General features: G+C 37.8%; 2 protein-coding genes across 2 annotated transcripts; both read left to right on the plus strand.

The window, feature by feature from the left end:
* The first annotated feature begins 3,708 nt into the window (after window positions 1–3,708).
* Window positions 3,709–8,391, plus strand: tspan7 (tetraspanin 7). The gene is made up of 8 exons (XM_060885538.1): window positions 3,709–3,949; window positions 4,882–5,070; window positions 5,325–5,399; window positions 5,483–5,578; window positions 6,193–6,348; window positions 6,487–6,570; window positions 7,235–7,312; window positions 7,509–8,391. The coding sequence occupies exons 1-7, from the start codon at window positions 3,863–3,865 to the stop codon at window positions 7,301–7,303; spliced, it is 756 nt and encodes a 251-aa protein (XP_060741521.1). The 5' UTR covers window positions 3,709–3,862; the 3' UTR covers window positions 7,304–7,312; window positions 7,509–8,391.
* Window positions 8,392–9,324: 933 nt separating this feature from the next.
* mid1ip1l (MID1 interacting protein 1, like) lies at window positions 9,325–10,973 on the plus strand. Its single transcript, XM_060885756.1, has 2 exons — window positions 9,325–9,483; window positions 9,816–10,973. The coding sequence occupies exon 2, from the start codon at window positions 9,877–9,879 to the stop codon at window positions 10,357–10,359; it is 483 nt and encodes a 160-aa protein (XP_060741739.1). The 5' UTR covers window positions 9,325–9,483; window positions 9,816–9,876; the 3' UTR covers window positions 10,360–10,973.
* Window positions 10,974–14,903: the final 3,930 nt, after the last annotated feature.

The raw sequence follows: 14,903 nt of genomic DNA on the forward strand, positions 1-14,903 counted from the left end.
AGCCATGCAATGCTTACAGTACATTAATAAATTAACCCAATTAATAAATTATTTGCCAGCATTTTTAAATACTGCTTCAATAAGTATTTGACCCTATGAAAAAGAGGTTAGTAGAACTAGACTAGGTCTGTGCCTTGGGCTCAAAACAAAGCTTCAACCTGAACTTCAGCTACAGCTCAAATCCAGCCCCAAAAAGAGACTACGATACAAAAAAAAAAAAATTCTAAATTGTTCAGGTCTAAGAAAATGTAGACAAATTTGTCTTCTTTTTCTCAGTATTTGTGTGGTAAACAAGTTACCATTGGTGCACAGTTCTGATTTGCAGGACATAATTGCAAGTTAAAATATCAAACATTGTTTTCTTTACTTTTCTTTTTTTAATCTTAAGATATTATTCTAGAAATATGTAAAATAATCTGTCAAATTTACACAAAAACAGTGGCTAAAATTTGCAGATTTTTTTTGAAGCCACTACTTCATATACCCCATGCAAGTATTGGATTAGATTTGATTCAACTTTATTGCCATTGTGCAGAGTGCAAGTACAGAGCCAATGAAATGCAGTTAGTATCTAACCAGAAATGCAAATACAAATATATAATGTACATATACATTATTGTACAGAGTTGAAGTAGTGAGGTAGAGAAGCAGAGACCAGCTCAATGCAAATACTGTAAATATTACATAATGTGCAAATTAACAAGTATAAAACAGAAGGTACATTATCAGTGTGAGGTATACCAATAGTGTAAATTATATATAAATATCAGCTTGTACATGTAAAAACCTAACATGTGTAGGTGGTAAGAAGTACTCAAGAGAAGTACTCGACCTTTTAAAAACGTTGTACTTTTTTTAATTTTGTTTTAATCTGTTTCCTCTTTTTTATAGCTAATGCTTGACCATGGCCCCACTGCCACATACCCCCACTGTCTCGGAGAGCCATCCAGTGTGCAACCAACCATAAATGTAATGTCTGGCAGTAATGGAAACCTGTGAACATTCATCAATCAGGCTTTGAAAGACGGTGGTCTGGTTAGAACTACCAAGTCCAACAAAGCCTGATGTTGATGTGTACTCCCTTGTTTACTCACTGTATCTTCATAAATGTCATCAGGGAACACAGCTCCTCTTAATGCCAGTCTTCCTTTCTACACTAGCCAACATGCCTGGGTATTTCAATAGTCCTGGTGGGCATGGGAACTTCCCAGTTTGTGGAGACAGAGTATGGTGGACATTAGAGTGGGAACAGCAGGGTGTGAGGGAAAAGCAGTGTGAAAACTAGGTTTGAGGGACACCTCAGCACTGTGGAGAGTAGAAAAGGATTTTAGAGAATGGTTAGCCAACTGTTTCAGCGATCATTACCAGAAGATCCTCCGATGACAGTTTGTGGCACTGGACCCACCTAGAACTACGTAAGCTGCTTTCCGCTATATACTCATCTCTGGCTCTGAGTAATTATTAATTCATTTATACAGCTGACATAGTCTGGGTTACATAAGTGATTTTTGTTTGAGTCACTGTTAGCTAGGATCTCTTTCGGGATCCCAACTTTGGAGATTATTTCTAACAGTGTCTCCACTATGATTGTTCTCAGGAGCAATGCTTTGGGATATCATGTTGCAAACTCCAACAGAATAAATGTAAAGCAACATAAATGCTGACTGCTCTAATGAACACTTTTAAGGTACATTTTATAGAGAGGAAGATGGCACAATAGCACATAAGGAATGAACAGTGAGTTGACCAGCTGACATTCATGACATGATACACACTACCTCTGTACATCACTGGGACAATGAACCATGAACCAGGATGGCATGCCAGGGTCCTAAGTCAGCACACTCAGACATGTAATCCACCAATAGTTGGACAGTGAGTCTGGTTGGTGGCACTGGACCTATATAAACATTCCTGCCAGCAGTTGGGTTATGAATTATTCCAGTGCCACCCTTTGGGTGAGCTTCTGGATGATCAGGTCAAAGCTCAGCCAGTGCTCACAAGGGGTCAAGGAGTCATTGGGCATATGTGAATTGCCAATCTCCATTTCTCCAAAGGCATGGTGATATTCTCTGGCTCTCAGCATGACCCCATAATCCAACTGGTTCCTGGGTAGCAGACTGCAGGCTGCCAGATGGCTTGCACCTGAATACAGAGCTCCCCTTGAGCATCCATATGCCATGGCAATACCCTCAAACATTTCTGGGTATGCCTCTTGAGTCATACTGGTCAGCAAGAAGCAGTTTAGGAAAGGGTTTAGAAATTCAGCATACCCATAGCACATAAGAAAAGAAATAATTATACGTCTACTGTACAAATAAGCAACTGCACACTGTTAACTGACCAGTTCACCATACACCTTCTGCACAGTCCCAATAAATGACACCCTCACTTGTCACAGTAACCTGATGCTGTGATGAGTGGAGGAGATGTACTAAGCTCTTATGTTCCCTTTCTCCACACTTTAGTCATTCTGTCATCATCTGTTGTTATTTCCTTGGCCAACCTGTTCTGTGTCTGTTGCTCAGTACACCAGTGGTTGCTTTTCTTTTCCGGACATTCCAAATTGTATCGTCTATGCCCAGTGTTTATGCAATGCGTTAATATTTCTTGCATTTCATATACAACTATCCAATCTTCAGGGTGGCAACATATGCAGCCTTCACTGGTGAGACTAAAGGCTAAAACGGATGTTCGTATTATGTACACAATATCATTTAAAAACTTCAATCAGTCACGTCTTTGAATTTTGCTTGTCTAAACAATTGGGTGGTCTGTACTATATTCTGAGTTATAGAAAAATGTGCTGTATTCTATGTTGTTTCAAACATATACATAAGATGAAATTCTAAACTCCATTCTCATATGCATCTTTTGATCTCAGACCCAAATGTCTTCAGGTTACAGCAAAAAAAAAAGAATTTGCATTGTTGTTTGAATGTATTTTGTTTTTTTTGTTTTTTTTACACAGGGGACTGCATGCTGATGACACATGGTTCAGAAAAGCCAGATGAGAGACACCAGTTTAATAACGCTGATGACCTTGTAAATATCATTAGACATTGGATGCTTATTAACTTCTAAATGCTTATTAACTTATACATAACTCTAACAAGACAAGAATACTTGTACTAGGACCACAAGACAGTTAGAAATAAGCCTTCTGATTGCACTGCATCTATGGACGGTCACTCAGTTACATCATGTGCAGCAGTAAATAGGTGTAATTACTGACACCATGATATTTATTTACTGAAGTCTTAATTTACTCTATTTCCCCCACAATTACCCAAGAACTTGGTATATAAATGGTGGTACACATTTGCAGTGAAGAGAATTCATCCAGTTTAATCCTGATTTTTTTTTTTCATAAATATGGTACCATATGTCATATGGTTCACTTTTGTTCAAAACATAATGAATCTATTTTAAATTACAGCCCATCATTTCTGTTTAGAAATAACACAGCATTAAGAAAGCACAGTGTTAAAGCACTATTTTCCCGAGTGGGCACTAGGTGTAGAATCGCAGATCCAGACATATAATTGTTTATCCAGGTTTGAGTGTTAACAAAATGTTGTTTGAGGTGACTACATAGTCTCCCAAAAATGGCTAAAGTGTAGCATAGTGCTGGCCATCAAAGTTCAAGCTCAGAATTAAATCCTTTACTTTATCCCTCTATGTGATCCTTCTGACGTGTTTACTCTCTCTTCACCCCGGAGGTACAGCCTCAGAAGCGTCTACGACATTTCCTTCCCTCTCAAAAGAACTTTTCCAACGGGGAACAAACCCAGTTTTCCTTCCTCCCCCTCCTAACATCAAACACGCAAAATCTGCAACACGACCAGACTTAAAACCCGAAATGTCTCCTCCGTCTAGAAGATTGCAGACCAAACCTGTAATAACATGTCTAAAGACATTTCTGATTTCTTACAGCCTTATATTTTGGGTAAGTTTCTTTTCGTCTAGCGCGAAACTTCTCTGAATTAGACCCTTAGCTAGCCTGTTTAGCTTAGCTCTGATGTGTAGCACACAATGAGCCTGCACGCTCACTGCGATGGATGAACGTAGAGCAACTGTTTGACTAGTTGTTTTCTAAACTTATTTTAATCTGAGTGAAACAAAATAAACTATATAATTTTTTTTCTGCAATTCTTTTCTTTCGGCTTATCATAATGAACGTCAATACTTGACCAAAAGCTTCATTTAAACGGTCGCTCTGAAATGGCTAGCTAACTACAGCATAGTTTGTTATTATTTCATTTTGCTAGAGAAGTAAACAACAGGCAATATTCAGTCGTGTGAGGTTAATGAAACTGACACGATAACCCCAAGAAAACACACAAACAAAATGGAGAGTCTGGAGTGAAACAAACGGAGTCCTTTTGTTTGTTTTAAGCTCGTGTCCTCATTAATCAGTACTTATTTTAGTACGTATTTGTTTGTATAATACGGAATACTTAAAAAAGTACTGAAAATGCAGTTGAAAGGTATTTATTGCTAGCAAACGTGGCCTTAGTGAGTTCAGAGTCCGGATTTTATATGGATTTTTATCACCTTTACTAATCTTAACTCGGGAAACACACTGAGATGATGTTGGATTTGTTAGATATAAAAAAGTAAAACATTCAGAATAACTAGAACTTTGCATCAGTGCTTTATTCACAAGGTGTCATTAAAAAGACAACTAAACATATCAATACATGTACATAATCACATAATAAAATATCACAGAAAAAGTATGGAGGTATCAATAACATTGATTTGTAATGTGTCTGTCTTTGTCAGTAGCTCATACTGTTTTAGTCTCTATACTTAGTTTCCACTATTTGTATTTTTGTCTATGTCCCCAGTTCATCCTGTTTTTGTCTTTCTCCCCAGTTCACAGGGGTGATCCTGTTAGCAGTGGGGGTCTGGGGGAAGGTTAGTCTGGAGTCCTATCTCTTGCTAACCTCAGACATAAGCACCAATGCGCCATATGTCCTTATTGGCACCGGTGCAATCATCGTCATTTTTGGCCTGTTTGGGTGTTTTGCCACCTGCCGTGGTAGTCCATGGATGCTGAAACTGGTCAGTTCCAAAATTCGATTAAAAATTCACAGAAATGTAATAAATATGAATGAGCAAATGATGTTGAAATGATATTCATAATATAACAAACATTAAAGGGGAAAGTAAATTTACTTTGTGTAGCTTCCTATTATTATACCATAAACTAGATTCTAGATTGATAGTGTAACTTTTAATTTTATTCACTGATGGAGGGTTGAAGGATTATTTGTGATATGTTTTGTCCAAATGTCTTGTATACTTTTGTTCTGCAGTATGCTATGTTTCTGTTTCTGGTGTTCTTGGCTGAACTTGTGGCAGGCATTTCTGGCTTTGTTTTCAGACATGAGGTGATTTTATTTTATTAGTTTATGAAGATCTACAGAACTGTGATGTAAAATGGATCCAATATTAACACTATTTTCCCCTGTAGATCAAAGCAGTACTTAAAGACGTATACTGGAAGGCTGAAAATAATTACAATACTACAGATGGCAGAAACCAAGCAGTGGATTCCATGCAGGGATCTGTAAGAGTTTTTGTGTAAATTTGTCAACCAAAATGCAGTAGACCTTACAATAACGTATTTGTCTACAGTTTTACCATGTATACGGTTTACATTTTGATGTTCCAAAGGAAGAGACATGAGTTTTGGTCAATAGGTCATACTCCCTCCTGCCACTCAGTCAATATAGTGGCTAAGCCAATATAACTATTTTTCAGGTACTGTTAAGTTCAATAAAGGTAGAATATTATATATTAAGTGCATCTTTGTAATAATCTGTAAGTTTTAGCCAGTCAGCTTTCAGCGGGCATTTCCTATGAGTAGCACAGAACTATCAGCAACAAAAGCATCCATGGTCTCTCTATTTGGTGTGTAACTGAAGGTGAAATTTGCTAAGTATGCTTGGATCACTGCCTGCTGATATATTTTTAAATAATTATTCTTAAGCTTTTCATTTGTGTGATATACCTCTCTGTTTTTGAGACTTAATTTTTTGTATTAATTACTGGAAACGTGTTGTGCAACAGATGCTTATTGTGCCATGCATTAGTATTTATTCTATATAATTTACAATCTGTCATTTTTTTTTTTTGCTTATTGAAATCCATAATCATGCCTATACATCCTGTGATGTATAGCTGAAGTGTTGTGGCGTATACAACTACACCAGTTGGGGACAGACAGAGTACTTCAAGCAACATGGCATACCAACAAGCTGCTGTATGCCACTGGCTAATTGTACCTCTGAAAATCTAAAAGATCTCAAGCTGGCTCAAACTGTGGTATACCAGCAGGTGAGATTGCAGCCTAGAGTCTGTGAACACAGACCATATAAAAGTGTAACATGTTTTACCTAGACTAGGAAATTAGAAAATAGACTGGTAATCGAGTGGAATAGAAAAATTGTTTGTTTTGTTTAATTGCTGCTGCAGGGCTGCTTCTCTCTGGTGACTACTGCAATGGAGTCTAATTTGGGGATCATTGCTGGAATATCTTTTGGAATAGCATTTTTCCAGGTAAAAGCAAGTTTATTTTGTTTAATGCCTTGATTATGAACAACAGAAAATGAGTGCAACATTTGCACAACCTTGTTGCTGCCAAGCTCCTAAGAAGCTTGATCATTTTGATATTATTTGAACTTGTGGGACCAGCTTGGTGTGCTTCTGCTTGTTTGGATGTAAAGTTTGTAGCCACAGCAGCCCTTTCATAAACTGTACCCAAGAAAATGGCAGTTTGAGCTTCTCACTTGCTGTTAATGTAACTGGCTTGTGATAAGCAGGCCTAGCTAGAGTACATCATGGCTGATTTTACTAGTTACCTACTTATGGCATTTGGGAAGGTCAGTTTGGGAGGAAGAGTTACACCAGAACCTTCAAAATAAAACAATGACCTTTCAGGCAGCAAAGCAAGCTCACTCAAGCTCATGTTTAATTTAGTGTTTGGTTTTCTGTTAAATAGTAATAATATACTATTCATATACAAAATAATTGACAGGCATAAAAAACACTGACTATATCTTATTAGGACAGAAAGAGTGTTTTGAAAACAATTAGTTGCTGATCAGTCACCAGGGCATTGATAGATATGTTTTATTTCTGTCACAGCAGTTAATTTGGTCAGATTGTTTAATATGTGGTGAAACTAGATGTGCCTTAATATCTATTTTAACTTTCATCACAGCTGATTGGTGTATTCCTGGCTTGCTGCTTGTCACGCTACATCACCAACAACCAGTATGAAATGGTTTAGTCATTTCAGGTAAAGCATCAATTGTTTTCCTAGGGCCTTTGCTAAATGTTTGAATTTTTATAATAATTTTCCTGATTTACAAATATATACACACATACAATCTGTCTACACAGTTGATTTGTTTATAAAAACACAATTTTTATATTTTTATTTCCTTATGAATGTTGTTAATTAGATCTAACCTTGACGTTCTTGTCTTTTGTAGGGTGGAAAAATGAGGTCTTCTGTAATATACAACACAAAGGGAAGCCATGTAGTTTTAGATTTCTTTCATTTTAGAAAATCCTCCAGCTACCATTTTATAAAAGTGTTCGTCCATGGCAACTAGATTGAAGGGAATGAATTCAATTTGCTATATATGGGATCCAGTGTTTTCACAGTTCATCTTGAAGCAATTATGTGCCTTTTGTAGTTTGTAAATGAAAATTCTGTAAAGGATTTACTCAAAGTTTGTGCAGGTTTTAGCCAGCGTGAAACTTGTGAAATTGGTGGCATATACACTGACTGACTTGCCTTTGTTAGTTGGTCCTAATACTATACATTTATCAGTTTAGTAAATTACAGGTTGTATCTGTGAACAGTCGGTCAAATTATTTTGAGTGGAAACAAACTAGGGTTATGTTGATATGAGGTGGCATTGTATATTCAAGCATTATTTAATGTAATATTGCGTTAACAAATGAACTTCAGATCCTTCTTTATGGGTCAACATTTAATAATGAATTTGAGGTTCACTTACACAGTGATTTATCTTAATGAGCGTCAGTGTATTATAAATATATGCTTTTGTTGATAATGTGGCTTCATGGGGAGTTAAATAAAATAATGTTTAGTTAATGCACATTCCTATAAACACATCAACTGAGGGCACATCTGCCCTGATAGAGTGCTTAAAGAATGTAATTCCTTTTTGTGAAACACTGGCATTTCCAAGCCTGCCGGAGTGACATGTAACGTGATCGCCATTATCTTGTATGCCTAAGTTAACATTTTTAAAGCATGTAGTGTCTGTATTTTTCTCTAGCAGTGTTAATAACTTGCTTTGAGTTGTGTGAACATCAAAATTAATAAACAATCGTGTTATTCTATGTTTGTGTGAAGTCAGTTCGACGTCCTTAAAAATATCCAAAACCAGCTCTGACATCAAGTACACAAGGTGGCAGCATTTAGCCAGTCTTTCCAATACGCATACAATTTTTTTTAAGACTACTTATGCTAGTGATCTCGGAGTGTGGATGTCTGCCTGCCCTCCTCTCTCTTCTCCCTCTCCTCTCTCTTCTCCTCTCTCTTTTCTTTTCTCTTCTCTCCCTCTCCTCCCTCCCTTTTTCTTTTTTCCTCCTCTCCCTCTCCTTTCTTTTCTCTTCCTCTCCTCCCTCTCCTTTCTTTTCTCTTCCTCTCCTCCCTCCTCTCTCTCCTCTCCCCCGTCGCCTCTCTCTCCCTCCTCTCCCCTCTTTTCTCTTCCTCTCCTCTCCTCTCCTCCATCCTCTCTCCTCTCCTCCTCTAGTCAGTGTCGCTTATTTTGCAGTCTAAATGAATGGAAACTTCAGATATGAGGAGTGAAACAAACATGATCTGTTGCTCTAGTTGAAAACGTGATCAGTTAACAGGATTAATAAAAAGCCGTCTTAAGTGTTTTAATGCAAGGGTCCTTTATGTATTTGTCAATTGTCAGTCTGACTAAATAAATAGATATTACATAATATATATATATATAATATATTACAAAGAAATCTAGATTTGTTTGCTAGCTAGTACGATATAATGCAATATCAGCCACAGTTAGGCCAAGAATAATAATCTAAATGATCTGAGTAACTAAAAAGACCCCAAAACGACGACAGACCAAATCTCCCTGACCAATGGCTTCGTGTTCACGTCTCAGCACTGAATGAAAGATAATGATTGGTCGATTTTGACAAGAGAGCGCCTCAATTCATGGGCGTGTTCTAAAATAAAGTCCCGGTGCTGATTGGCTACTGCGAATGCCAATCATGCTGTGACTGCTACAACATTGAACGAATCGCTCGCTCGCGACGAGACAGCGCTATAAAATCCTCCTGCTGCAGTTACCGACAGAAGAGCTGTTCTTATCCGGAGTGTGGGCTATAGAATAAAGCAGAAACTGCAAAATCAACCACAGCCTCGAGGAAATTTGTGCTCCAGGTGTCGGTTCCATCCAGGTTAGTGTTCGTTGTGTTTATTCGGTTTGTTTTGTCTGTTTAGCATCTCCGTGTTCAGAGCAGAAGGGCTTGGTCACTAGGCTTGTGTAAATAATTACCGTATTAATTAACGTTAATTCAGGGCGTCAGTCGGTTTCATCGTCTTACACACGCTTTTCTTCTCACTCGAGATGCTTCGTAAATGAATTAAAACCACGGCAAAACAGTTGGATATCAAGCGATCTTTTAAGCTAGTTTATACATGCTAATGAAGCTATGATCGCGGTTTCTTCTTAATCGTGCGTCTTTTCCTGATTACAGAACCGAAAGTTGATGTATTTTTACTTCCCCAGGTTTTACAGCCATCTGCAGAACTAAACTCGCACCCCGTCACTTGTTCTAACTCTTACCACCATGATGCAAGCAAACTCGGATGCCAGCTTTCATAAGCACTCGCTGCTAAACGTGATGAACCGCTTCCTCGCCGCGGCCAACAACATGGACGAGACCATTATGGTGCCTAGTTTACTGCGGGACGTACCACTGGATGGACAAGAAGGGGACACGTCGATGAACAGCAACCGCGAGCTGTCCTTCCCCAGCAAGCAGAGGGACATGTACGAGCACTACCTGTTGCTGAAGTCCATTAAGAATGAGATGGAGTGGGGTTTGCTGAAACGTGACCTGGGTGGTGGCACCAGCTTCCTGGAAATGGCAGTGAAGCAGGAGGAACAGCAGGTTCCAGACGGACCAGAAGAAGACAACAGCGACTTAGAAAGCCAGTTCCACTTCCATCTCCGTGGACTTTTCGGTGTCTTGTCCAAGCTCACAGACCAAGCAGATAACCTCACAAACCGCTACAAGAGAGAAATTGGTGGTGGGAGTCTGTTAAGATGAGACTGACCTATAAAGCTTAGCACTAGACTGCAACTTACACTTTACTGAGGGATGACGCTTTGGGCTCTTGCATCTAGGCTTGACTATGGAGTCTTGCATAACCTTTTTCTTTTAAGCAAGACCTAGACCAATTTCAGTGCTGGGTGTCAACAGAAAAGCTGTGCTATTTGAAACATTTAACTTAAAGGCTCATATTGCTGTTGCTCCATTAGGTTTCTTCACTTCAGTTCATTAAGTGAACTACTGATCCTTTACCATGTAGCTTTTAATGTTAGAACTGGTCCTATAAGAGCTTGTTCAAAGTTTGGGTTGTGTTGGAGGAAAAACTGGAATGCTGGTTATTCTGTTTTTCTTTCTTCACATTTACCTAGATTCTGTATAATGTGGTCATGTAATATCCCCAGGCTAAGTTTTAACAAGGCTTGCTCTTATGCACTCCAACCAGAAAAGATGGGTTGTTCTCTCCATGGAAAAGCTCAATGTTGTGGTGTTTTGTCCTGTCAGAGTACTACTATTGCCACACTTTATTTTTTGTTTTGCCCTAAATGTTTACTTTTGATAAATAATGTAATGAATAATGAGAGTATAATGAATAAAGCAGACTTTTTACAGTGGTTTTTGAATGTCTTTCTTATTTAGTTGAAGACTAACAATCTAAACTTGAATGGAGCTCCTGTATGTGGTTAACCTAATAGGGTTTGAAACGAATGTGCCCTTCTACTGGCATGTTTGAACCTGAAAGCTACCTCACTGGCCATCTATTGCCAAACACTTCCTAATTCATACATGCCTAAATCTGGAGTTGTTTCTGGTAGATTCCCATGCCTTAGCTTTGGGCAAAATGCAACCATTAATTATTATGCCTTCATAAACATTATTGGCCTTACACACCTGAGTCTTTCTCCTGGCACTTAGCATAGCAACAGTTTCCTCAACTGTGGCTGTTTATATAACAATGCTTTCATGGTATAATTGGGAGGGGTGTAAGTGTTGGCAAGAAAACAACAGCAAGAAAATCACAACCTCAATGCAAGTGTTAAAGACTGGAAGTTTGTAGTGACTTTATCTTGTAATAAGTGCATCCGTTCCTGACCAACATGGAGAAGAAATGGAGGCAATGTGTCTGTATAATCTAGTCAATAAATATGCTTAATACTTAAATATATTCATGTTGGATAAAGTAATTTAGCACATGAACATGATACACCTTTCTGAGTATTGTAAATGTTAATCTATTAATAACTGTTATATATTAAGTGTTTTGTACCAGCTGTTTATCTAGTTATAAGCTATATAATTTTATACATACATGTGTATATATATATAGCAAGACCCTTTCTTTCTAGGTACAGGTAGTCAAAGTAAATAACACTTAATATTTGGCAATATATTGCTTGCAATGACTATATTAAGCATGCAACTCACTGACATCACCAAACTATTGATTTCTTCTTTTATGATACTTTTCTAATCTTGTATCACAGCTTCTTTCAGTTGTTTTGTTTTGGGTGGTTTCTCCCTTCAGTCTTCTTTTCAGGAGATGAAATGCTGCTCAACTTGGTTATAGTCTGTTCGACTTGGCCAGTCTAAAACCTTACACTTTTATTCCTGGTAATTTGGACAAGACTATATAATATCTAAAGCCTCTTCACAAAGTTGCTGTGCTCGTTAGTTCCTGGAGAAAATGTATTTGAACCCCCCAACACATTGCTCCATTAGTAGTGATGAAATGATTTACACCACACTGGATTGGAACTGCTGCAATATTGCAATTTTAGTTCACATTTACAAAATTACAGTTGAAACATATGCTAAATCAGCACCTAAAGATGGTTGTGTCAACAGTGTATAAAAAGCTCATCGCATAGTAAGCTTGCTTCTCACTCATAAACTGATCCTGCTTTACACTTAAAAGGAAATGAAAAGAGTGTACACAGAAGGCTGTTAAAAAGTGTGGCAATATTTGAGTGGCTCAACGAGACTGCATGATCATTCAGGCAAGACATGGCACTGTGTTTGTCAGACAGCTCTCTGGGCTGTAATTATATTCTGTGACACTCATCAAAGTCAATTTCTCAACAGCTATAAAGTAAATGACCAAGTTATGCAAGATGTGCCTGTGCTGTCTGTGCCAGACTACCCAAGCACATAAACACCAAAGTATTGGTGATACATGAAATCTTTTTTTAATTCATTAAATCACATTTTTTTTTTACTTTTAAAGTACAATAGTAAGGCAGATGCTGAATTGCCTATCGGGTTTTATAATAAAATATTTTACTGTGATTTTGCCTCTAGGGCAAGTGGCATCTCACAAGATCAGCTGATATTAGACAATGCTCACCCCACTGGCCTTAACAATACTTAGCCTTGTGTGTAGAAGGAGAGCTGTAATGAGTGTAATACAGCACAGAACCTCTGACTCAGTGCAAACCTACACAATAATCAAACAAGCCACACCTTCAGTTGTGTTCATGCCAGCACAGTGCTTATTGATGAGTCTGAATTTTAGTTTATTTAGTTTAGAATTTCAGTGTGGGCTGAATTTTAGTTTAAATACTAATGAGAGTTGGTGATCAATTTCAGTACATGGGATATCATGGAAACCATGACTTTAAAAAATCAACAAAGCCTAATAACTCTACAGACTAATAAAGGAATGTTTACTTTTTTACTTTTGTCATTTTTATGATTACCATCAGCACACATACAAATACAGTATCTACTATTTCTTTTTCTGTACCAGGTACATAACAAAGAGGTACAGTATGAAAAGTATAATATGGTTATAAAAATATGTTGCTACAGTTGCTAGTCACTGCACTTCAAAATGATTTCATGCAGCTGAGATTGATTCAAGACAGCTGGATACAGTAAAAGTGTAGAGAAAATACAGTAATGCATTCATTGCTCCCTATGCCCAGTCATCTGCTTTCAGACATGGTGTTCCCCAGTTTTCTGATGTCCTTCCCACTGAGTTCATATTGCACATATTATGTGTCCCTTCTGCGCTTTGTCATTTGACACATCTGGTTTAACTCATGAGTCAGTGCATAGCTTCAATCAGCAAAGAACAAGCTTTGATACCGACACTTCTTTGTATCACCCTCAAATGACACAACACAAATTCTGAAAACTAAGAACTGAAATCTAAAGTTATTCATGATTAGAGCGGTGCTAGATTACAAGTAAATAATGTATTGACAGAAGCAATAAATATAAAGCAGATTTCTTAGATGTTCCTGTCTATTTTAAGAACCCCTGCTCAAGTTACCTTGTCTGACTTAGAGCCAAAATGTCTAAGCATGCTCCGGCTACAACATGATCATGCTTTCTGTACCTGATCAGAGCAAAGAATCTGATTGGTGCACCATGCTGCTGGAGAAAGTGCATTGGTTACACAGAGTGGGTGTGGAGCTCAGCTGTAGATGTTTAGGGCCTTGGTTCCCTCCACTCAGGGTTTATGTGACCTCAGCAAAAAAGCCTTCAGCTCTGACTGGTTAAATCCACTTCATTCTATCTCAGTCAGTAAACAACATGCTTTTCATGTTACTTACACATAATTTTTACTTACATGGGGATATGGAGGCCTAAGGCCTCCCGCTCAAAAGGCTGTAAACTCGAATCCTAGCTGCACCAATCTACAGCTCAGCTTTATTAAATGAGATAAAATGTAATTCGCTCTGGATAAAGGAGTCTGTAAAGGAAATTTAAGCGAAAAAAGTAGCATTTTCAAACATTTAATACTAATGCTTTTCTATCAATATTATAAAGCAATATGTATTTTCATTTCTTTGAGATTTTTAGAAAGTGATATTCAATTCTAGGCACACAATGTGAGCTCCTCTGTAATCCTCCTACCACCTCTCCTCTGTCTTGCTCATTCAGCACCGATTTAAATCTGTCCAAATTTCTGCAAAACTGCTTTGTGTTACTTACTTTGAACAGATTTAAAAAAAACTCAGTTGTGTGTGAACAATCATGGCTGGACAAGAGTAGAGGATTTGTGATGCACAGCACACACCGGTCATTACGCCTGCCTACACTGCTGCAGTAGACAATCAGAGGAGTGCAGTTGGAGGGGGAATATTTTACTTAAAGTTACTGAGTTGAAATCACTCTTATGAAGGTAATATAAAGGGCAACTTTCTTGTGATTCAGCACAAAGTGCTGCACTGGATTTGGGCTTGTGTGGACAATAAAGTGTCAGCTGTGAATCAAGCTTGACAAGTACAATAAATGGCAGTGGTTAATTAACAGTTATTTTAGTTACACCTATATATAGCCTTCAAAAATATTTCCCTGGCAAAAGTACACAGAAAGATTTACAGGCTACAGATTATGTCCTGTAAAAAAAAAGTTTAATAGCAACCGTTACTGAGGACATGTTCGGTCAAAGAAAATTGTGCCGACATAAAAAAACCAAACTGATTTGATCTCATAATCCGAGCACAAACACGGTATATTCTTTAACATGTATGCAGTGTTTTCTTTTAGTTTTCCTTTAAGTGGTGAGAAACTTAACCCATCTTTAGAAATAAATT

Source organism: Tachysurus vachellii, chromosome 13 (assembly GCF_030014155.1).
Source record: "Tachysurus vachellii isolate PV-2020 chromosome 13, HZAU_Pvac_v1, whole genome shotgun sequence".
Taxonomy (NCBI): domain Eukaryota; kingdom Metazoa; phylum Chordata; class Actinopteri; order Siluriformes; family Bagridae; genus Tachysurus; species Tachysurus vachellii.

Coding starts and splice junctions, on each gene's coding strand:
- mid1ip1l (XM_060885756.1), top strand. CDS start 9,877: ATGATGCAAGCAAACTCGGATGCCAGCTTTCATAAGCACTCGCTGCTA.
- tspan7 (XM_060885538.1), top strand. CDS start 3,863: ATGTCTCCTCCGTCTAGAAGATTGCAGACCAAACCTGTAATAACATGT. Junction 3,950..4,881: donor CTTACAGCCTTATATTTTGG/GTAAGTTTCTTT, acceptor CTTTCTCCCCAG/TTCACAGGGGTGATCCTGTT. Junction 6,571..7,234: donor TTGGAATAGCATTTTTCCAG/GTAAAAGCAAGT, acceptor CTTTCATCACAG/CTGATTGGTGTATTCCTGGC.